The sequence below is a fragment of the Pogona vitticeps genome, chromosome W, assembly GCF_051106095.1.
Source record: "Pogona vitticeps strain Pit_001003342236 chromosome W, PviZW2.1, whole genome shotgun sequence".
Taxonomy (NCBI): Eukaryota; Metazoa; Chordata; class Lepidosauria; order Squamata; family Agamidae; genus Pogona; species Pogona vitticeps.
In genome coordinates, this window is record NC_135798.1 from 3,733,577 (window position 1) to 3,758,217 (window position 24,641).

A 24,641-nucleotide genomic window follows, 5' to 3' on the forward strand; every position below is an offset into this window, starting at 1 on the left:
TCGTCCTGTCAGAATGCAGAACGAACAACTCTGGTGACCTGGAAGGGTATCTCTTCACCAGAAAGACCTTCGTTCTGTCATTTCTCCCCCCAAAACGTGCAAGCCGGTTGCAGAAAGAGTCGCCACCCGAAACGCACCGACTCTCACAGGGACTGAAGCCTGGCAGACCCCGAGGGAGGTGGAAAGAACTCCCCCCCCCTCTGTTTCAAAGAGCCTTTCCTGACACGTCTCGCCCGCCCGGTTCCTCATATGTCCTGTCATGATCTCAACTCCTTCCCCCCCCCCAGGCTGGACACTGCCTGGGCCCCCCCACCGGACGCTGATCCTCTCCACCCACCGCCTGGGATCGGGGCCCCAGAGAGGCCCTGCCCTCCCTCCTTGGCCCTGCCTTGTTTGTGCGTTTGTTGGAGGAGACCCAGAAGAAGGGAAAGGCCAGCCTTGACCGAAGGGAGGGAGGGTGTGTGTGAGTGTGGGTGTGTTTTCGGGGTCAGATTTGCCATCTGGGTTCCTTTCCACTGTTTTTGGAAATGACCCCCCCCCTCTGTCTCTGCTTCCCCCACCCCACATACAGCTTATGCCACGTCCCGTTCTTCCCTCCCTCCTCGCCCCCCCCCACGTTTCCCACCTCCTGCCCAGACCCGATGGGGGGGAAGATCCTCGGAGCCCCATAGAGGTGGGGGGGAGAGGGAGGCAGGAGGGGGGGCGACCTCCGGGGGGGCTTCCGCGTCCTGTTAGAGCAGCGCCTCTTCCGCCTTCATAGTTCTAGGTTCCTCTCTCTTCCCCCCCGCTTTCTCCCCCCCAAGAATGGAGACAGACAGAGAGAGAGAGAAGGAGGCAGAGGGTCATGAGGGGCCAGCGACCTCTTCACACCCCCCCCAATTTGTGCATACCTGAGGCCAAGAAGGAGAGACAGGGTGGGTATCGTCGCTGAGGGAGGGGGGACAGGGACTTCCGAGGGGGGGATTGTGAGCCGCCTCTCCTCTTTTCTCTCTCCAGAGCCCCCCCCCGCCTGCCTTCCTTCCTTCCTTCCTTCCTTCCTTCCTTCCTTCCTTCCTTCCTTCCTTCCTTCCTTCCTTCCTTCCTTCCTTCCTTCCTTCCTTCCTTCCGGGCTTCCCTCCAACCGCCGGCCTTGAGGGGGGGAGGGGAGGAGAAAAAGGGCGGGAAGGAAGAGAAAGCCCCCAAAGGGTGCAGGCGCGTCAGGGACCAGCCGTCCTCTGGTGGGGGGGGGAGAGAAGGGGGCGGGGCCTCTGAGGGGGGGTTCGGTCACTATTTCCCCCCCTCAGGAGGGGATACTGAGGCGAGCGGGGGTGGAGGGGTGGTTCTCCCTTCCCTTCCCTTGGAAGGCTCTCCCCGTTCGGAGCCTCCTTCTCTGAGGGGATTCGCCCGAGGTGGTTTCCCTTCAGGAGCGAAAAGAGGCGCTTCCTTTGCCAAGGGAGGGGTTTCTCTGCCCTCACCGTCAACCTTTTGGTTTTGTATATATATATATATATATATATATATATATATATATATATATATATATATATATATATATATATATATATATGTGTATATATATATATATATATATATATATATATATATATATATATATATATATATATATATATATAATATAATATATATGGTGAACGTAGAGCGTAGAACTAACAACACAACAAATATATATATATATATATATAGAGAGAGAGAGAGAGAGAGAGAGAGAGAGAGAGACGCGGGATATTCTCTTCCCTTTACATTCCTTTCTGACTGGGAAAAGTTCCACAGGAACTTTGTTTGAAAACAAAGGCGACCACCACCACCATCTCTTTCCCTATAACAGTGGTCAGGGAACAGGGATAAATTACCCCAAATAGAGTAAAAATGAAAATCCTGGGGGTAATGAGGACGCGACCATAACCCCCTTCGCTCCTCCTCTGCCTGGAGGGGGGTCCCCGGTTTCCCCCTTCCCGCCCCCTTCTCCAGCCCAGCTGCAACCAAGCCACGGCAGATGGCGGCCGGCGACGGGCCCTGTAGGAGTCTGTTGGGCGCCAGCGGCAGCGCTTGCCCGGTTGCGTGGCTTCCTTCGGCAGTGCCTCCGCGCCGGCCAGGCCTGGTGGAGCCTCTTCCCCTCCATGCGGCAGCTGTCGCACCGCTTCGATGGCAAGGCCTGCGGGAGCCCTGACGCCGAGGCCCAACACGGCCACCGCGGCGAGCAGCTGCCAGAGCCAGTGCGAGAGCGGGAGGTGGCCCCGGAGGGCGAGCCACCTGCTGCTCTTCAACGTCCGCCCAGGAGCCACCCGCGGGCGGAGAAGGGGAGCCGCCCCCATGGGGCCAAGGACTGAGCGCGGCCCCGCCAGGCGGCAGCAACGGAGGCCTGGGCGTGGGTGGCGAGGCTTCAGCGGCGGTGCTTGACTGGCCGCGCGTGACCGAGATCCTTCCTTTCAAATCAAGGGGGTAATGTCGGCATATATACATTTTTTAGGGGGTAAAAGGTGAAAAAGTTCCCTGACCCCTGCCCTAGAATGACCAAGGTCTTAATTAAGCTCATTACTCCTCAAACCTTCTCTCACACTTTCTTCCAGGCTCAGAGGACAGAAGCTCTCCTCAAAAGGGACGTGTTTTTGGAAGGAGGAAAGGGGGATTTCTTCCATTCTTTCCTCTTGAGAGAATTTTTTAAATTCCCCCCGTGAGGGAGGCTCTTCTTCCCTCAGGATTATCTCATAAATCTGAGCAAAAGTTCAGCTTCTATGTCTTCGAATTCAATTTTTCCCCACTGGGGCTCCTTGGTCTCTGTGGCAATTTCTTCCAGCCCTCCTTAGGGTATCCTACGGAGCTCACTTTCCAGCTTTTAAATTTCTTTAAAGCGGGCTTTGTGACTTCTTGGTGTCCGCGTGTGGTGGACACCTGGGCAGGCCTTCCATGCCACCCTGTTTAGACACCCACCGTGCCTCAGGTGGAAAGCCAGAGGAGTCCTGGAAAGAGAGCTGGATTCTGGCACAGAAAAAATGGCTCCTGGTTGTGTGTTTTTCCGCTTGCTTTCCTCCCTGCAGTCAGGTGGGAGAAGAGCTCGGAGGCGGTTTTTGTGTGTGAATATTCATTCTTTGCATTCATGCCATTCTTCCAAGTGGTCCTTGAATCCCACCCCATCCCAAGGCTCACCCCGCTCACCCACCAAGGAGATTCAGGATCAAAATGGCATTACACCAACATGCAGGCCTTTAGGGTTGCCACTTGTGTGCCTCACTCGGCTTCCAGTCCACGGGTGATCTTACACTCTACTCAGGGGTTGTGGACATAATGCTTCCACATCCCAGCCTCCATGTCCTCACAAATCAATTACAGGTGTGGCCAACTTGGCTTCTCGCCCACTGGGGGGGTGAAGAGGTCGCCGGCCCCTCATGACCCCCTGCCCCCTTCTCTCTCTCTCTCTCCATTTTTTTTTCCCGTTCCCTCAGCAGGGATCTGGGAGAGGCAACCCATTTAATCAGCACTGGAGCCCTCCTATAGTGGAACAGACTGGGATTTTCTCTCCTGTATTGGAGGTGTGTAAAGAGAGGAGCTATTGCTTCTACCCAGGGATGACTTGGGGTGGATTTGTCACCTTTCGATTAGGCATCCTTCAGTCTCGAGAGACTACAGTAACGTGCTCTGTATGGAGGACTTGGAACAGCATCTAGTCTGGCTGAGAAGGCCAATTCGAGAGTGACAATCTCTTCCACACTGAAGACAAATCCAATTTGTCCCCTGAAAAGCTTCCTGATTTGGCTGCTTTCGGGACTGCCCCTTTGCCTCGGCCTGCTGAACAATTGGGAGAGGCCATGATGCACCGCCTGCCTCCAGGCTGAACGCTCAGAGGTCAGGGTTTCCCATCTGTTGAGGTCCATTCAGATCGCACTTGCAGATATCCTTGTATCACAGCTGTGGTCTCCCTCTGGGGCAATTTCCCTGCACTAATTCTCTGTACAGGAGATCTTTTGGAATCCAGCCGTCAGCCATTCTCACAACATGCCCAAGCCAACATAGACGTTGTTGTTTCAGTAATGTATGCATGCTGAAAATTCCAGCTCGTTCTAGGACTACTCTATTTGGAACTTTGTCCTGCCAGGTGATACCAAAAATCCGTCGGAGACGACACATATGGAACGTGTTCAGCTTCCTCTCCTGCCGAGCCCAAAGGGTCCAGGACTCACTGCAGTACAGGAGTGTACTCGGGACACAGGTTCTATACACCTGGATCTTGGTATATGCCGTCAGCTTCTTATTGAGCCATACTCTCTTTGTGAGTCTTGAGAACATGGTAGCTGCTTTGCCAATGCGTTTATCCAGCTCGACATCTAGGGAGAGAGTGTCAAAGATCATTGAGCCGAGGTACACAAAGTCACGAAGAACCTCCAATTCTTGTGTGGAGATGGTAAAAGATGGTCACCTCCCTCCTATATGCTGTAGACATATTCTTTGTTATCTTCAGTATAGCTTTTGACCAAGTGGTCCACAATCTTCTAATTAATACACAGTTGGCTACATAATCGTACTCAGAGGATGATGATTAATGGCTCCTTCACTAATTGGGAGGAGGTCACAAGTGGGTTACCCAAGGCTCAGTCCTCGGCCCGGTGCCCTTCAACATTTTTATTAATGATGTGGATTGGGGATGCAGGGGATGCTAATCAAACTTGCAAATGCTGTATCACAAAATTGGGTGGAGTAGCTAATACACTGGACGACAGAAGAAATTCAAAATGAACTTGATAGGCTGGAGCCCTGGGCCGAAAGCAACAGAAGGAAATTGGACCAGGAGAAGTGCAAAGTCCTGCACAACAGAAAGAGAAACCAATTGCACGCTTACAAGACGGGGGATACAGGGCTCAGCAAAACTATGAACGAGAAGGATCTGGGAATTGTCGTGGATCGCAAGCTCAATAAGAGCCAACGGTCGGATGTGGCTACCAAAAAGGCCAATGCATTTTAGGCTCACCGTGAGTTCTTTGATGGGAACTCGGGGAACTGTTCTGACTGAAGCTCTTTCCTCCCCTCCCTCCCTCTCCCCTCCTGCTCATCGTCAGAAGAAAGCGGGGTGGGGGGGCTCATTGGGTGCCCCTCTTTCTGGGGGGGGAAGAAGAGGCGCTGGAGGGGGGGAGGGTTTCCCAGCCCTCTTTGGGGGGTTCTCTCGGCGGGGGGGAGGGCTTGGAGAGGAGGAAGGGGGGCGGGGGGCTCTCTTCCCATCATCCTGAGAAGACGGGAGAGGATTCGGGGGGAGGGGAGGGCTATCCATGGGCTCTTCTCTCTCTCTCTCTATCACACACACACACACAGACACACCATCTCCTGGGGGGCCCCCTCTCCCGGCGCCCCCCCTCGTGGACTAAACGGGGGATGGACGGGCAGGATGAGCTACGAAAGTGGGCAAGAAGGAAGAGGAGGAGGAGGGGCTGCTTCCGGCACTGTGTCCTTCCCCCCACCGGAACCGGAAGTGGGGCCACGTCCCCCTCCCTCCTTCCCTCCCTTCTTTTTCCCCCTCTCTCGATGTTCCTTCCGCCCTGTTTCCCGCCCGAGGATCCGGACGGAGGTGGGGGCGATTGGGGGGGCCTTTATTTTGGAGGGGGGGCAGAAGGAGGGAGGGGGGAGAGCAGTGGGGCGAGGTTGGGGCGCCGGAGCAAGATATTCCCCACCAAAAGTAGAAAAATAGCTGCCCCCTCCCCCCACTCCTCGGCGGGGGCTGGCAGGCAGGAGGGCCTTTCCGTTCCTTCTCTCTCTCTGTGTGTGTGTGTGTGGTTTTTTCCCCTGGAGTCCCCTCAGGCTCGCCTCTCCTTCCCCCCCCCCCGTTGTTGTGGTTGTTTCCCCCCCCCCCGGACCTTCTCCAGCCAAAGTCTGAACTTGAGCCCCCCCCCCGGAACCCTCTTTTGTTGGAAAGCTTGGGGGGGGGAAGTTCCTGGAAAGTCCCAAGTGGGAATTGGGGGCCTTTTCTGGGGGGGGGAAGAGAAGGGGAAAGGGGGGGCTGCAAGGCGTTGGGGGGATAGGAGGGGGCCCAAAGAAACGGGGCTTGGAGGGAGGGATGCTGATGATGGTGATTCATTTCTATGCGGCCCATCTGGCAGCCAAGGCAGTTGATGCCCCTGCAAAGGAGGGAAGATCCCGGCCAAAGAACCAGGCCCTGACCTGAACCCAGACCCTCAACCCAGACCCTCTTCCCACTCAGGAAATTGTCTGAATCTTCCTCTTGGTTTCCAGGAAGAGACTTTCTTAGAGACAGGAAATTCAGTCATTAGATTCTTAATTAGCTTGGAATTCATTCTTTCTTTCATGCCTTCATTCAAAATTACTTTCCTCCTGTTTGCTTGTTTATGACTTACTGCTTTCGTTGGCGCAGGGGACGGTGGTCGGCTGGATGGCCGGACCTTGGGGGCCGGAGGGGCTGAGCGAAGGGCCTCCTGGAAGGTCTTAAAAAGCAGGCGGACGTCGTGTGTCATCATCACACGGGGGGTGCCGGACTACCACATTCTTCCCCATAGCCTCTTTCCGGTTTTTCATGCCTCTGTGAAATAGTATGGGGAATTAATGGAAACCTGAAACACTCCACAAGCTAAGGGGTGGGAGGGGTTAAATAGGAATCTGCCCCCCCAGCACCCCTGCCGTTCACAGAGCGACACCACGCGAGGGAACATCCCAGAAGCTGACTCCCCTTTTCATCAAGTGACCACTCCTCCCTGAGTGGGAAAAACGGGGGGTGTTGAGGTTCTGGATTCAGGTCAGGGCCTGGTTCGCGTTTCAGAAACTTCCTCCCTTGCAGGCTGCCATAGAAATGAAGCATCACCCTTATCATCCACATCCCTCCCTCCCAGCCAACCCACTATCTTCTCCCTTCTCAAAACCCCATTTCTCTGGGACCCATCCGATTCCCCACCCCACCCCCTACACCCACCCCTTGCAGCCCCCCTCTCCCCCTTCTCCTCCCCCCCCCCACAAAAAGGATCCCTTCCCCAAAGCTTTCCAACAAAAGTGATTTCGGGAGGGGGGTTGTGTCCAGACTTTGGTTGGAGAAGGTTGGGGGGGGGGAGGGGCAGAGGCGAGCCTGAGGGGACTCCGCAAGAAGCACACACACACACAAAGGGTGTAGCGGGTACCCCAGTCAGCACCTGTCCGTCACCAGGGAACCTTGGCAGGAGAGCCAATGAGGAGGACAGAAGGCGGGAGCAGGAGAGAAGAAGGGGGGCACAAAAGCAGGGGTCCGGGGGGGAGAGAGAGAGAGAAAAGGAGGTGTGAGGGTGAGGAGAGAGAGAGAGGAGAGTGAGAGGATTGAAAAGAGATTGAGATCAGAGGTTCAAAGAGGGAATGATTGAGGTAGATGAGAGATCAGAGACTGGGAAATATATTGAAGTAATAGAAGGAGTTAAATACATCAGTGATCCCCAACCTTGGGCCTCCAGATGTTCTTGGACTACAACTCCCAGAAGCCTTCACCACCCCCTCTGCTGGCCAGGATTTCTGGGAGTGGAAGTCCAAGAACATCCGGAGGCCCAAGGTTGGGGGGACCCCCTGCTTTAGACCCTCTGGGCGGCTGCCTTGGGTGTGGCCACCCCTCAGCCGCCCTTTGCTCTGTCTGGCTCGGCCTCCTTTCTCCTGCTGGCAAGGCGGGCACGAGATTGTGCAGCAGTTTTGGGCTATTTCCTGGCTTTTGGAATCGTGGGCATAGAAGCACACCATCCCCACCACATTCATAAACCAGAGGATATTATTTAAAAGAATTGCATTCTCCAGATTGTCAGAAAGACAAAGGCTTCTATGCTAAGGGAAAGCTTTTAGTTTTGTCTATCCGAGAAGCCTCCAGAATGATTTTTTCCCCTTTTCTCCCAGGGACGGGGTGAGGTTCAGCTGATGCTCTCCCGACTTTTCTCTGGACGAAAAAGAGAAAGCCAAAGCCCCCCCCCCCTTAAAGCAGGTAAGATCTCTTTCATTCTTTGAGATCAGATGCGACACTGTGTTTGTTTATTCATTAAATTATAACCCTATGATTAGCAGGATGCGAGATGTTGTAAAGCTGACATCAGTATTTCAGAGAATTTTAGCCCAATCGCAGGAGGCATCGGGAGCGTTTGGAGGGCGCCTTCCACCAGACCTTCCGTGGCGCCTGGTGAGGGCAAGAGGGGCCACCGAGATGGGCGTGACAGTGCAAAGGAGACTGAGTTGGTGTGAAATGTCAGGATTTGAAGCGTTATTTAAATACATAAACGGTTGATCTCAATGGGATTTGCTTCCTGTGATGGACTCTGTTTATTCCCAACCAATCATTTAAGCCCGCCCTGATGAATGAACTGAATGCCTTTGTTCACTGGTCTGTCCCTGAATTGATTGGTGTTTAATTTAAAACATCTTGTGGCCTTTGGAGGAGGAGGAGGAGGAGGAGGAGGAGGAAGCAGCTGGCGTCTTTGTGAGGAACCGGAAAGAAAACAAAGGCCTCAAAGACGGAGTCGTCTCAGGCTGGAGAAGGTGCGGGGGGGGGGGCGGGGAGGAGGGAGAGGGGAGCCTGAGGGGACTCCGTGAGAAACACACGCAAAGGGGGCCCCCGGGGGGGCGTCCCTCCTGCCCCTTTGGCGTATTGGGATCTCGGACCCCACCCTGACTTCCTGCCCCTCTTTCCCCACACAAACACACGCACACAACACACACACACAAGCCCCACTAAAGATCCCCCCTCCCGCCGAAGATTCCACGGAAAGGCCCCCTCCGCCCCCCCACCGAGTATTTTCCTCCCCTTCAGGGGGAATGTATTTTTAGGGACACCCCTTCCCCCTCCCTCTTCCCCCCCCAAAAGGCCCCCAAATCGCCCCCCCTCCGTTGGGATCCTCAGGCGGGGAAAGAGGTCGGGGAAGGGGCGGAGCGAGAGAGGAAAAGTGGGGGCAGGGAGGGGGCACGGTGCCCCACTTCCGGTTCTATTGGGGGAACGCAGCGCCGGAAGCAGCCCCTCCTCCCCCTCCTCTAAAACTTTCGTAGCTCTACGTCCTTCCGGAGGATGGAGACTAAAAGTTACCGAATCTATGCCCCTCCCACTCCTGCTCCCCCCTCCTCTTCTCAACGGTGATTCGTTGAGAGGAAAGGGAGGGGGGAGAACGTAGAGCTACAAAAGCTGTAGAGGAGGGGCTGTTTCCGGGGCTTCGTCCCCACCACAAGAACTGGAAGCCGAGGCCGTGCCCCCTCCTCCCTCCCCTTTTTTGTCTCTCTCGCTGTTTCTTTCCGGCCTCTTCAGGGTCTGGATGGAGGTGGGGGCGATTTGGGGCATTTTATTTGGGAGGGGTGGAGGGGGAGGGGAGGCACTCCTCACTCCTCACACTCTGTGGAATCTTTTGTGTGTGTTTGTGGGGGAAAAGAGGCGGGAAGTCAAGGCGGGGCCAAGATCCCGGTACTCCGAAGGGGCAGGAGGGACACCGACCCCCCCTTGTTGTGGTTGTTTCCCCCCCCGACCTTCTCCAGCTAAAGTCTCAGGGTGACCCCCCCCAGGAAACCACTTTTCTTGGGGGGAATTTCCTGGAAAGCCCCAAGTGGGAAATGGGGGCCGTTTTGGTGGGTGGGGGTGCAAGGGAGTGGGAGGAGGGGGTGGGGGGAGGACGGGGCACAGAGAAATGGGGCTTGGAGGAGGGAGAAGACAGGGGGTCAGCTGGGAGGGAGGGGTGTGGATGATGAGGATGATATTTCTATGGCAGCCAAGGCGGCTGCTGAAGCCCCTGCAAAGGAGGGAAGTTCCTGTCACGGGAACCAGGCCGTGACCTGAACCCAGACCCTTCACCCCCCCTTCCATGCTTTTCCCACCCACAGGAATGGGGGCAGGAGAGCCCCTGGGGGGGAGGGGCTGCACGATTCCTACACTGGGAAAAGTGTGTGTGTATGTGTGCGTGCGTGCATGGAGTCTTGTGTGAGGTTTGCTGATGATGATTTTGGGTTTATAAAAATATTCTCAGGAAATTGTCTGAATCTCCTCTTGGTTTCCAGGAAGAGACTTTCTTAGAGGCAGGAAATTCAGTCATTAGATTCTTAATTAGCTTAGAAGTCATTTATTTATTCAAAATTACTTTTATCCTGCCTTTCCCCGCTTTGCTTCTTTATGTCTTAACTGTTTTCGTTGGCGCAAGGGATGGTGGTCGGCTGGATGGCCGGACCTTGGGGCTTGAGGGGCTGAGCAAAGGTCCTCCTGGAAGGTCTTAGAAAGCAGGCGGAGGTTGTGTGTCATCATCACATGGGGGGGGCTGCCGGACCACCACATTCTTCTCCATAGCCTCTTTCCGGTTTTTCATGCCTCTGTGAAATAGTACGGGGAATTAATGGAAACCTGAAACACTCCACAGGCTGAGGGTGGAGGGGTGAACAGGAGTCCCCCCCCAGCACCCCCGCCGTTCCCAGAGTGACACCACGCGAGGGACCATCCCAGAATCTGACTCCCCTTTTTCATCAAGTGACCACTCCTCCCCCAGGCACAAAGGCATGGTCAGGGCTGTGAAGGGCAAAGAGCAGAAGAGGGTCTCCCGCAAAGTCCAGGGGGTCCCCAACCTCAGGCCTCCAGAGGTTCTTGGACTGCAACTCACAGAAGCCTCCACCACCCCCTTTATTGGACAGGATTTCTGGGAGCGGAAGTCCAAGAACATCCGGAGGCCCAAGGTTGGGGGGACCCCCTGCTGTAGACCCTCTGGGCGGCTGCCTTGGGTGTGGCCACCCTTCAGCCTCCCTTTGCTCTGTTAGGCTCGGCCTCCTTTTTCCTGCTGGCAAAGCGGGCACGAGATTGTGCAGCAGTTTTGGGCTATTTCCTGGCTTTTGGCATCTTGGGTATAGAAGCACACAACCCCCCTCACATACACATTCATAAACTAAAGGGTATTTTTGGAAGAATTGAATTCTCCAGCTTGTCAAAAAGACAAAGGCTTTTATGCTAAGGGAAGGCTTTTGGTTTTGTCCATCCGAGAAGGCTCCAGAATGATTTGTTTTTATTTTTCTCTCCCAAGGACGGGGTGAGACTCCGCTGATGCTCTCCGGCGTTTCTCTGGATGAAAAGACAAGAATCAAACTCCGAAGCCCCCCCAAAACTTGAATAGCAGGTGAGATCTCTTTCATTCTTTGGGACCAGAAGCACCACTGTGTTTGTTTATTTATGAAATGATAACCCTATGATTAACAGGATGCTAATCCTGAATTACATCAGTATTTCAGAGAATTTTAGCCCAATCACAGAAAGCATCAGGAGCGTTTGGAGGGCGCCTTCTACCAGACCTTCCATGGTGCCTGGTGAGTGCAAGAGTTGCCACCAAGATGGGCGTGACAGTGCAAAGGAGACTGAGTTGGTGGGTGTTTATGCATTTATCGGGCCCCAGGCATGGATTTTAGAGAAGGTGCCACTTTAAGCAAGTGGTAGATGGAGCACATGCACACACAGGAACACACACACATACATGCATACGTACATAAATGTGGGTTGAGGAATTCTCCCCTAAGGTTCCCAAAGAGTTTTTTTAAAAAATTGTCAAGATCTTTGTCCACCATTTCCCCAAAACATACTGAATCTGTGGCAGAAACGTCATTGAAATAAAGTTTGCGGATGATCTTTGGTCATAAGAGGACATCAAAAGAAAATGTTTCCATTTTGAATCCCAACATCAGATGAAGGGGTGAAATATAAATGGAGACAGAGAGTATAGGATCCGATGGACCTCTTCATTATTGAGGAAAAAAATGAGAGAAGGAAAATAAAATAGGATGCAAGTCATTTCATTTATGATCCCCTTTCTGTTTTTCATTGCCTCGAGCTTCAGTCTTTTTTCAATGGTCTCCTCATTTTTCCTAATTTTTTACCTTCTCCTTCCTTTCTTTACTATTCTTTTGCCCATTTTTCTAATTGAACTATGTTTAGTCATGACATCCTCTCTTCTCCCACTGTCTTTCCTATTTGCTTGCTATCTTGTATCTGTTTCATCCATTTTTTTATAAACCCATTTAAAATTTTCTGGATAATTTCTCAACCACTTTGGTCAGAGGGGAGATTGGTGGACTTAATACTTCCCTACCAACTTCCTAACATGCTGTAGTTTTCCGTGTATAAGATGGTATTTTATCCACACCTCACTGGTTACACAGAAGTAAGCTGAGAGGATGGAGAAAACAAAAAAGGGCACGTATGTTGCCTCTGTAAACAGGCTTCCTTCAATCATGAGGCTTAACTTCGTACAGTCAGTAAACTTAGCTTGATCCAATCACGAGTCTTGTGGAACTGACGTCAGCTGATGCTCTACAAACCGATTGGGACACACCTCATTGGAGGTGGAGACTGCAGGCTCAGAAGCAACAGGGATTACTCATGTCCGAGCATTCTGAACCCAGAGGCTGAATACTCAAAGCTATGTTTTCTTAATTTTTGGGTTAGAAAAGAGTCTGTGTGGGTCTTATGAACAAAGGTGTCTTATAAATGGAAAAATACAGTATTTTGTAAGAACAGGATTATCAGTCTTTTTAGCCAATTCCCCAATGTTTTCTTTGAAAAAAAAAATGTTATCCAGAATTCCCTCCCTTCCATGCGTTTCTAATTGTTTTCATATTAAATATTTATTGTTGGTTATAAGCCTAGAGTGGTCGTTTTGACCAGATAGGCGGGGTACAACTAGAACAAACAAACAAATAAATAAATAAATAAATAAATACATAAGTAAATAAATAAATAAATAAATAAATAAATAAATACATCCTATTTGATTTGTTATATTTTATATCGGTTATCTGACACCTTCTTTTTGTAATATTTACCAACATTTATTAATCCTAGCTTTCTTACTATTATTGCAATATGTATTAATCATCACTCGCCATTATTTTAACTACCGTATTTTTTGCTCCATAAGATGCACCTTTCCATAAGACGCACCAAATTTTTAGGAGAAGAAAACAGGAAAAAAACAATCTGTTTCCTTCTCCTAAAATTTGGTGAGCCTTATGGAGAGGTCCATCTTATGGAACACACCCTAGGGTCCTAGGGTGTGTTCCAGGACCCTTTGGAGACTCACCCTGCGCCCCCAGGGGCCAGAGGGGGCAAAATTGCCACCTTCTGGGACTCTTCTGAATCTTTCCAAGCCTCAGAAGAGCCCCAGAAGGTGGCAATTTTGCCCCCTCTGGTCCCCGGGGGGCGAGGGTGAGTCTCCAAAGGGTCCTAGGGTGTGTTCCAGGATCCCTTGGAGACTCGCCCTGCCCCCCTGGGGGCCAGAGGTGGCAAAATCGCCACCATTTGAGGCTCTTTTGAGAGTTGTGAAACTTCAGAAGAGCCCCAAAAGGTGGCAATTTCGCCGGTGCTGACCCTATGCGGGGGTGGGGGTAGCGTCGCAAGGGTCCTGGAAGGCTCACCCGGACCCTTGGGACGCTCCCGCCACACCCCCCACGGGGCCAGGGAGGTTGAAACTGCCAGGTTCTGGGAGTCTTTTGAAGCTTCCCAAGCCTCAAAAGATGCCCAGAATCTGGCGATTTCACTGGCGCTGGCCCTGTGCGGGGGTGGGGGTAGCGTCGCAAGGGTCCTGGAAGGTTCACCCGGACCCTTGGGACGCTACCCCCACACCCCCCACGGGGCCGGGGGGGTGAAACCATCAGGTTCTGGGAGTCTTTTGAGGCTTCCCAAGCCTCAAAAGACGCCCAGAATCTGGCAATTTCACCGGCACTGGCCCTGTGCGGGGGTGGGGGTAGCGTCGCAAGGGACCAGGTGAGCCTTCCAGGACCCTTGCGACGCTCCCCCCACCTGGAAGCTGGTGATTTTGCCTGCGCTGGCCTCGTGGGGGTGGGGGGAGCATCGCATGGGTCCTGGAAGGCTCACCCGGACCCTTGCTACGCTCCCCCCCACGGGGCCAGCGGGGACGGAATTGCTGCCTTCGCTCCATAAGACGCACAGACTTTCCTCCCCACATTTTGGGGGGGAGTGCGTCTTATGGAGCAAAAAATACGGTACTTACGCAAAATCTTTATTGGTAACATCCAGAATAGGAAATATAATTTAGGGATCTATTTCATTTTAAATAATGCACTTCTGCCAAACCACAGAATGTTTCATGTTTTATATTCCTTTATCTTTTGACTTATCTTGTTCTTCAACCTATCTGAATTGATTTTAATTTCATCTTGTAATTTCCAAGTAACATTTACCCAAGTGTGCTAGGGAAGAAAATAAATAAATAAGGTCTGTTCCATGGACAGAGTGTTGGTGGTTGGTCGGGTAAGCTTTTCTTCATTCCAGCCTGGTGTGCAAGCTTTGGAGTCCTCCAGAACTCTTCATCAGCCTCAGTAGTGCTTATGTCAGAGTGTCGCAGTTTTTAGCAGTGACTGTTGCCGAAGCCCCATGTTGCAGTCCCAGAGACACTAGACTTCTAGCAACTAAGTCTATTGACATTTATATACAGCAGCAACAGCATAACAGTCCACAATCATCTGCATTAGCCAAGAGAAAGAAGTTATTACCCAGTGTCCATATAGACTATCACACTGCTACTTTTATTAACCCTACGTCTGTCTTACAAACTCTAAATCACAATCACTAGATGCAAATATATATAATCTATCCTAAAATAACATAGATGCTGATGAATAAAAAGTAAACTTATTTACATCTCCTTTCACTTCTCTCCAAAAATCCTGCATGTCAGTTCTATTTATCAGTTTATTTCATATGATAATATTATACCTTCTTTCATTCTTGGTAGGGTTTAATTTATCTTCCTCTTCATCCATTAACATTTATCTTTATTTATCAAGACTTTAAACCATTCCATTTTAGCATCCTATCTCCATTTGGTCCCATACTCTGATGACATACCCCAGCAAAGCAACACCCAATTTTCCTTTAAAAAAACCCTAATCCAAAAACCCTCACCCCAACATTTAATAATATTTCCCCTCTCTTTTTGGCAAGATCCTACCTGGCCACGGTCAAGTGCAAAGTCCTGCACCTTGGAAAAAGAAACCAATTGCAAGATGGGGGATACTTGGCTCAGCAAAACTACGAGCGAGAGGGATGTTGGAATTGTTGTAGATCTCAAGCTAAATATGAGCCAACAATGGCTTTTTATTAATCCAGGTTCTCCAGCTCTTCCTTCCCTTTCTCTTTTCATGGGTTCACCATCTTCAATATATTTATGGATTTGCAATGCCTTTAAATTAAGTACTGTACAGTGGAAGAAATTTGCAAGTAAACCATGGAACTTTTCCAGTAAAACCTCAATTCTAATCAAACCCCATCCTTGTATTTCTGAGTAAGCTGGCTGGATAGGTCAGTGGTTTAAATATCTGGTTGCAGAACCCAAGGTTCCCCGCTGTGTCTCCCACGGGCAAAGTCAGCCTGTGTGGCCTTCGGAAAACTGCAGGGTCCCAGAAGCAGGGAATGGGGAACGACTTTTGAGTATTCTCTACCTAGAAACCCCTGAAAAAAGGGTTGCCATCAGTCAGAATTGACTTGATGGCCCATGCTTAATATTTCGGATAGTGGTTAATATTAATCAACTATGTTTTCCCATCCCTGTCCCTTTGGAAGTATCAGTTCAGGCAAGGGGAGTCCATGTTGTTTGCACAATACGGCTAATTTTTCAAATGTTGCCAGTAAAGCCTTCAGGAGACATATGCCTTTCAAAGGAGTCAAAGACAGCAAATTTTTGGTTTGACCTCCAGTTAGATTCTGCTCTGTGCTACATTCTCAAGACATCTCCTTTTTTCTCTATCAGGTAACACACGATGGCCAGAATTATACTTCTTCTGGCCCTGAAAACAGTCAAGTGTGAAGCTGGGAAGAAAAGCTTAGAAAAACCCATGAGCTAAAGGAGAAATGGCTTAAACACCTGAAGTGTGGAGACAGCTTCAGACCAGTGCCACTAGTTCAGTTTAAAGAACTCACCCTGGGGAGAAATGATACAAAAACATGGAATGTGAAAAGAGTTTCAGCGGGAGAAGAAATCTGCGTTCACATCAAAGGACCCACACTGGGGAGGAACCACATAAATCCATGGAATGTGGAAAGAGCTTTAGTCACAACAATTCCCTGAGTTCATATCAAATAACTCACACCGGGGAGAAACCATGTAAATGCATGGAATGTGGAAAGAGCTTCAGGCAGAACAGTCACCTGAGTTCACATCAAAGAACTCACACTGGGGAGAAACCATATAAATGCATGGAATGTGTAAAGAGCTTTAGTCAGAGTTCTGGCCTTAGAACACATCAAAGAACTCACACTGGGGAGAAACCGTACAAATACATGGAATGTGGAAAGACTTTTAGTCTGAGTGGTCACCTTAGGTCACATCAAAGAACTCACACTGGGGAGAAACCATATAAATGCATGGAATGTGGAAAGAGTTTTAGTGACAGTGGTGACCTTAGGAAACATCAAAGAACAAACACTGGGGAGAAACCACATAAATGCATGGAATGTGGAAAGAGCTTTAGTCGCAGTGGTGACCTTACGTCACATCAAAGGACCCACACTGGGGAGAAACCACATGAATGCATGGAATGTGGAAAGAGCTTTAGTCGCAGTGGTAATCTTAGGTTACGTCAAAGGACCCACACTGGGGAGAAACCACATAAATGCATGGAATGTGGAAAGAGCTTTAGTCAGAGTGGTAACCTTAGGGTACATCAAAGGACCCACACTGGGGAGAAACCATATAAATGCATGGAATGTGGAAAGAACTTTAGTCAGAGTGGTCACCTTAGGAGACATCATAGGACCCACACTGGGGAGAAACCATATAAATGCATGGAATGTGGAAAGAGCTTTATTCACCGTGGTCATCTTAGGTCACATCAAAGGACTCACACTGGGGAGAAACCACATAAATGCATGGAATGTGGAAAGAGCTTTATTCACAGTGGTCATCTTAGGTCACATCAAAGGACTCACACTGGGGAGAAACCACATAAATGCATGGAATGTGGAAAGAGCTTTATTCACAGTGGTCATCTTAGGTCACATCAAAGGACTCACACTGGGGAGAAACCACATAAATGCATGGAATGTGGAAAGAGCTTTAGTCACAGTGGTAATCTTAGGTTACATCAAAGGACGCACACTGGGGAGAAACCACATAAATGCATGGAATGTGGAAAGAGCTTTAGTCGCAGTGGTAATCTTAGGTTACATCAAAGGACCCACACTGGGGAGAAACCACATAAATGCATGGAATGTGGAAAGAGCTTTAGTCAGAGTGGTAACCTTAGGGTACATCAAAGGACCCACACTGGGGAGAAACCATATAAATGCATGGAATGTGGAAAGAACTTTAGTCAGAGTGGTCAGCTTAGGAGACATCATAGGACCCACACTGGGGAGAAACCATATAAATGCATGGAACGTGGAAAGAGCTTTATTCACCGTGGTCATCTTAGGTCACATCAAAGGACTCACACTGGGGAGAAACCACATAAATGCATGGAATGTGGAAAGAGCTTTATTCACAGTGGTCATCTTAGGTCACATCAAAGGACTCACACTGGGGAGAAACCACATAAATGCATGGAATGTGGAAAGCGTTTTTGTCAGAGAGGTCAGCTTAGGGTACATCAAAGGACCCACACTGGGGAGAAACCATATAAATGCATGGAATGTGGAAAGAGCTTTAGTCGCAGTGGTGACCTTAAGTTACATCAAAGGAGCCACACTGGGGAGAAACCACATAAATGCATGGAATGTGGAAAGAGCTTTAGTCAGAGTGGTAACCTTAGGGTACATCAAAGGACCCACACTGGGGAGAAACCACATAAATGCATGGAATGTGGAAAGAGCTTTAGTCGCAGTGGTGACCTTACGTCACATCTAAGGACCCACACTGGGGAGAAACCATATAAATGCATGGAATGTGGAAAGAGCTTTAGTCGCAGTGATCAGCTTAGGGTACATCAAAGGACCCACACTGGGGAGAAACCACATAAATGCATGGAATGTGGAAAGAGCTTTAGTCACAGTGGTGACCTTACGTCACATCAAAGGACCCACACTGGGGAGAAACCACATAAATGCATGGAATGTGGAAAGAGCTTTAGTGACAGGGGTCAGCTTAGGATACATCAAAGGATCCACACTGGGGAAAAACCACATAAATGCATGGAATGTGGAAAGCGTTTTTGTCAGAGAGGTCAGCTTAGGGTACATCAAAGGACCCACACTGGGGAGAAACCATATAAATGCATGGAATGTGGCAAGAGCTTTAGTCGCAGTGGTGACCTTACGCCGCATCTAAGGACCCACACTGGGAAGAAACCACATAAATGCATGGAATGTGGAAAGAGCTTTAGTCAGAGTTGTAACCTTAGGGTACATCAAAGGTCTCACACTCAGGTGAAACCACATAAATGAATGGAATGAGCTTTAGTCGCAGTGATGCCCTTAGGTTACATCAAGGAACCTGCACTGGGGAGAAACCACATGAATGCCTGGAATGTGGAAAGAGCTTTGTCATGGTTTACCTTTTTTTTAAAAAAAACGCCGGTGCTTCATTTCAGAGGATAGACAAACTTTTGCATGGTCTTACATTTGCTAGTGCTTATCTTGATGATATTGCAGTTTTCAGTTCTGATTTTGAATCTCACATGTCACACATTGAAAGTGTGTTGTCTAGAATCCAGCAAGCAGGATTGACAGTCAAAGCGACTAAATGTCAGTGGATGCAGGGAAAAGTCATGTACTTGGGTCATTTAATTGGACAAGGAGAAATCCAGCCTTTGCAAGCCATAAATGATTGGCCTATTCCTACAACTAAAAAGCACGTTCAATCCTTTTTGGGCCTATTTGGCTATTAAAGAAAATTCATTCCTGATTTCAGTCATTTGGCAACGCCTTTGACGGAGCTATCTAAGAAAAGACAGCCTGTCAAGGTAAAATGGACACCTGAGTGTCAAGGTGCTTTTGAAGCCTTAAAGGCAAAGATTAGTGCTGCACCTATACTAAAATCCCCTGACTTTGACATACCATTCATTCTACAAGCAGATGCTTCAGATTTGAGTCTTGGAGCTGTACTGTTACAGAAAGGGGAAGATGGGATTCCTAATCCAATCTCATATTTCTCCAGAAAACTCTTAGAAAGAGAAAGAAATTACTCAGTTCCAGAAAAAGAGTCCTTATCTATTATCTGGTCTCTTAATCTTCTTAGGCCTTATCTGTGGGGATGTAAATTCACTCTGCAGACAGATCATAGAGCTTTGGTTTGGTTGCAGAAGATGAAATCTCACAATCAGAAATTGCTGAGATGGCATTTGGCATTACAAGATTTTGATTTTGAAGTTCAGCACATTGCTGGAAAGTTGAATGTTTTGGCAGATGGTCTTTCCAGAATGTATTGTGAAGATCAAGATGTGACAGACCGTTGAAACACTGTTAATGTTTCACTGTTTCACTGCTGATATGTTCCTGAGCACATGTAGAGTGCGTACTGGATTGAGTATTACTAACATGACTGTTTTTCTATTTTTCAGATAGTAGAAGCGCTTAACCTAAAGAATGTATTTACATGTTGCTGTTAGAATGTTTTTCTACCTCAATGCTTTGCTAGATTAAATGCTATTTTGAATGTGTTAAAGTTAATCATTAGTATTTGCACTATGTAACCAGCTAATTACTGCTTATTATTGTAATTAGTAGCCAAAAATGGAAACTAGATTTCCTGTTTCAGATTTTTGGAACTCCCAGAGGTGGCATGTCATGGTTTAGGTTATTTAGACTAAAATGTGATTTACTAATGGGATTTGAAGTCATGGAAGTTTGTAGAAGGAATCCATATTGGTCTGTGTTAGCATAACTGGATGCTTCGAGAAGCTGTTTCTCCTAGAGCTAACTGGAATTTTCCATGAAGCTGCCTTGGCCAGAGACAATAAGGAGCCAAGACACATCATCAGGACAAAGGACAACAACACCTGCACATCCCGTGGGAAATGAAGGTGGAGTGTGAAGAGACGGCCGTTTATGCTGATTGGTTAACATCACAGAACAGTGGAGAAGAAGGGTGGTCCCAGCATGAAATAAAAATGGAGAATGGAGACCGAGAGAGCTTGGATTTTTGGAATGATTTTAGTATTGATTTTAGGATGGAGTTTTGAGTTCCAAATGCTAGTTTTTGCTGTTATGCTAGGATGTAGTTCAGAGAAAGCATACAGAAAAGGGGACTATGCCTAGCTTACTTTCTAAGCTATTTTTAGAGTTTTTTATTTTATTTTTGTAGCTGGAATTTGCTAAGATTCTAACTGTATTATTCATGGAAATGTACTGGAATGCTATGCTTTTGCAACAAACTGAATATCTCTAAATTCTTATTTTTCTAATAAAACAATAATTCTTAAAATCCTAAATTTGGTCTCTTGAACAGCAAATCTGAAATACTAAGTGACAGGCCACAGAGATGCTACTTGAGTCCATTACTAGCGTGAGTTTTGTTTGTCTTGACAGACTTTAAAACTCATGATTTCTAGCTTTGGTTGTTCTCAATTAATTGCTCATTAGAACAGACTTGGGAAAAGGGTAAGTGGTACTGCCTGGCTGGGTTGCCTGGACTCTGCTCAAATGTTTTAGGAGTACACTTACGCCTGGAATTCTCTGTTCAAGCATCAGGTGTTCTTTTAGAAGCCCCTGGGTGCTCGCAAGCTTTAGTCAGAGTGGTAAGCTTAGGTTACATCTGTCATGATATAGGTTATTGAAGCTAGAATGTAATTTCTAAATGGGATTTGTAGTCATTGAATGATGTAGAAGGAATCCATTTTGGGTCTGTGTCATTTTTACTAGAAGCATCAAGATGCTGTTTTTCTTCACAGCCAGCTAGCAATGTTATCTTGCAGTTAGCTTGGCCAAGGCCGAAGAAAGAGCCAAAACTTAGGGAAAATGTAAACAGCACCTGCAGTCCCATGCGAAAGGAAGGCGGAGAGAGAGACCAGCAGTCCTTTGTCCTGATTGGTGAACAGAGTGAAGAGAGAAGAAGGGGGGTTTCTTATGGGAGTTTCCAGTATTTTGCTAGGATGTAGTTCTTAGTAGGAGAATGGAAAGGAGGGCTCTGCCTTACCTATTCCTTATCTAGTGAGTATTTTTCTTAGATAGTGATTTTATTATTTTATTTTTGTAGCTGGAGTTTGCAAAGTTTCTAATTGCCTTAGTTATGGAAATGATTTTGAATGCTATGCTTTGCAAATATACTGAATTCATCTAAATCTTTATTTTTCTAATAAAACAATTATACTTAAGAACTTTTGTTTGGTGTCTTGAACAGACAACCTGTTACCATACTTCATTTGATTTTCTAACAGGCCACAAACTATGGTACTTTGAGTCCAGTATTTTCTTGAGTTCTGGGAGTTCTGAATGACTCTAAGACTCATGATTATATTTTGGTTTCTCAATGATTTTAAATTGGGAATAGACTTGGTGTATGAGTGCCAGTGGGACGCCCTGGGTGAGACGAGGACTCATCTCAATCCAAATAGGGGTACATTGGACATATAACCTCTCTATTCCGGCTTTCAGATTCTCTTAGGAGGACTGTTGAAGCTTACAACATCAAAGAACCCGCATTGGGGCGAAACCACATAAATGCATGGAATGTGGAAAGAGCTTTAGTCAGAGCTCCTGATCAGTTAAGAAGGCATAAGGAGCTCATTCAATTTTGTGCTGGTTTCCACTGGAAAGAATAAACAACAAAATGCTGAAGTAATGCAAAACAGAGAGAAAAGAGAATAAATGGAGTACATTTTGAAGTGCCTCTTGTGATGTGTTTTACTTCCATCGTTAATTAACAGAGAGATATCACAAAATAGATGTGGAACCTTGTGCTAAAACATTAAAATAAGCACATATGGTGCAATGGAAGCTTTTACAAAATTAGTGTAAATAGAGAAAAGGATGGATTTTCTAAGGCTAACTGATGAAAGAAAAGCAAGTAGTGAAGAGAGAGAAGCTGTCATTTGTTTTATAAAGCTTTGCCCTCAAAAATAATAATAGTAATTGAGTTTTAAAGAGGGTACCAATGAATCTGTACTCTCTATTATATATATATATATATATATATATATATATATATATATATATATATATATATATATATATATATATATATATATATATATATATATATATATATATATATATATGTATATATGTATATATGTATATATATATATATATATACATACACACACACATATATATACATATATACATATATATATATATATATACATATATATATATATATATATATATATATATATATATATATACACACACATATATATATACATATACATATACATATATATATATGTATATATATATATATATATATATATATACACACACACACATACAGTGGTGCCTCGCTTAGCGAGCGCTTCGCTAAGCAATGAAACCGCTTAGCGAGGGGTCCGGGGCCATCGCTGGAGCGTTCGCTTAGCGATGGCACCTATGGGCAAAAATCGCTGTGCGATGATCGGTAAGCGTTTTGCTTACCAATTTTTCGCATAGCGATGTCGGGGGAAAAGTTGATCGGCGGTTCCAGAATGGCCACCAGACACCCAAAATGGCCACGCGCAGCGTTTTCGCGCCCTGCCCTCGCTTACCGAGGGTGTGAAAATTTATTTATTTATTTTATTTATTTATTGGACTTATATACCGCCCCATAGCGCTACAAGCACTCTCCAGGCGGTTTACAATTTTAATTATACAGGCTACACATTGCCCCCCAGCAAGCTGGGTACTCATTTTACCGATCTCGGAAGGATGGAAGGCTGAGTCAACCTTGAGCCGGCTACCTGCGCTATGGAGGAACTTTGCTGAATGGTGAGTTTGGGGCCCATTGGAACACATTAAACAAAGTTTAATGCGTTCCAATGGGTTTTTCCGTTCCGTACAGCGATGTTTCACATAGCGAGGGTTAATCCGGAATGGATTAACCTCGCTATGCGGGGCACCACTGTATAAAGTATGGTCTCTTCGGGCCTTGGACTGCACTGGGTCAGAGATGACCAAATCCTTTGATCCTTAACATCTGACCTTCACAGAGGCTGGCTTATGCAGAATAAAGGAATATAAAAATTGGGAGAGTCCTCCCACAAACTGTTATTAGAAAGGAACTGAGAACCATAGATTTTTGGTTTCATGGAGTACAACAGACGATGGAACTGATGCCGGGTGAAAGTCCTTGGAAGAGCGGAAAGATAACCATGTGGCAGTGACAGCCTGCAATGGATTTTACACACAGAGGGGTGAGAACAAAATTTTCTCTGTGTTAACAACACACAGCCAAATAGTGCTTTTTTACTTTGTATATATTTATTTTAAAATTTGAATACTTTTGCATGTTTGTTGTGGGGTTTTCAGGCTCTTTGGCCCTGTTCTGAAGGTTGTTCTTGCTAATTATTGTAAGCCGCCCAGAGACCTCTGGGTAGAGTGGGCGGCATATGAATTAAATTTAAATAAATAAATAAATAAATAAATAAATAAATAAATAAATAAATAAATAAATAAATAAATAAATAAATAAATAAATAAATAAATAAATAAATAAATAATGTTTCGCCAGTCTCTGTGGCCGGCATCTTCAGAGGACAGGAGTCGGAAAGCTTTGCTCTGGTGCAATTCTGACTCCTGTCCTCCGATGATGCCGGCCACAGAGACTGGTGAAATGTTAGGAAGAACAACCTTCAGAACAGGGCCAAAGAGCCTGAAAAACCCACAACAACTACCAACATGAATTTGACCAAAATCCAGGAGGCCGTGGAAGACAGGAGGGCCTGTGGCGTGCTCTGGTCCATGGGGGTCACAAAGAGTCGGACACGACTAAAGGACTAAACAACAACAACATCTACAGTATGAGATATACAGGAAACGGGGAAACCAAGAGGAGATTCAGACAATTTCCTGAGAATTTTTTTGAACCCAAAATCAGCAGCAGCAAACCACACACAAGACTACACACACATGCACATCCGTGCACGCGCGCACAAGCACACACACACTTTTCCTAGTGTAGGAAATGGGTACCCCCTCTCCCCAGGGCCTCTCCTGCCCCCATTGCTATGGGGGGGATGGAGGGTCAGGATTCAGGTTCCTGTGCTGGGAACTTCCCTCCCTTGCAGGGGCATCAGCAGCTGCCTTGGCTGCCAGATGGACACCATAGAAATGAAGTATCATCATCATCATCCACATTCCCAGTTATCTTCCAACCTACCCACTCCTGTGCTTCTCTCTGACTTCACTCACAACCCTAGCAGGAGCTGGAAGGGACGCAGGTGGTGGGGTATTGCAGCTGGGCTCCCCCCTCCCATTGTGATGCCTGGGTTGGTCTGAAATGGATGCTTCAGAGCCATTGGCTTTACAAAAGACCTGCCTCCCACCCACCTCCAGATGCAAAGGCTGAAATGATCCCTCTGAGGAGGGACTCTTTCTGGATTGCATTTCTCTTTTTATTTTCTCCAGCCCTCCACCTAGGAGGGACGACTCTTCTTCTTCTGACCCTTCCCAAAGCCCCCTCCATCTGTCCGTCAAGAGCAGCCTCCAAAATCAGAGGCCGCAGGAGAGGTGGTTCGTCTTTGGAAATGAGGAGCCAGACTTTGGGAAACGGGCTGGCCCTGGAGGGGGCCTTTGGGACCCGACCCCCAGAAAGGGCTCTTCCTGGCAGCCAGGAGAA

At 47.7% G+C, this 24,641-nt stretch overlaps 1 protein-coding gene and 1 long non-coding RNA gene across 3 annotated transcripts in view; both read left to right on the top strand.

Moving 5' to 3' along the window:
• The window catches only part of LOC110071723 (uncharacterized), a 30,830-nt gene extending 19,765 nt beyond the window's left edge, over positions 1-11,065 (top strand). Inside the window, exon 4 of one of the 2 annotated variants that reach the window (XR_013539521.1) lies at positions 10,971-11,065. This is a non-coding gene — a long non-coding RNA (uncharacterized LOC110071723). Of the gene's footprint in view, positions 1-7,836; positions 7,906-10,970 lie in introns of those variants that run through there. The other variant, XR_013539522.1, reaches the window with a different exon arrangement.
• Positions 11,066-14,192: 3,127 nt separating this feature from the next.
• On the top strand, positions 14,193-21,201 carry LOC144585015 (uncharacterized). Its single transcript, XM_078382447.1, has one exon. It carries the CDS (start codon positions 15,899-15,901, stop codon positions 18,332-18,334), a length of 2,436 nt encoding a protein of 811 aa, XP_078238573.1. The 5' UTR covers positions 14,193-15,898; the 3' UTR covers positions 18,335-21,201.
• The last annotated feature ends 3,440 nt before the right edge of the window (positions 21,202-24,641 follow it).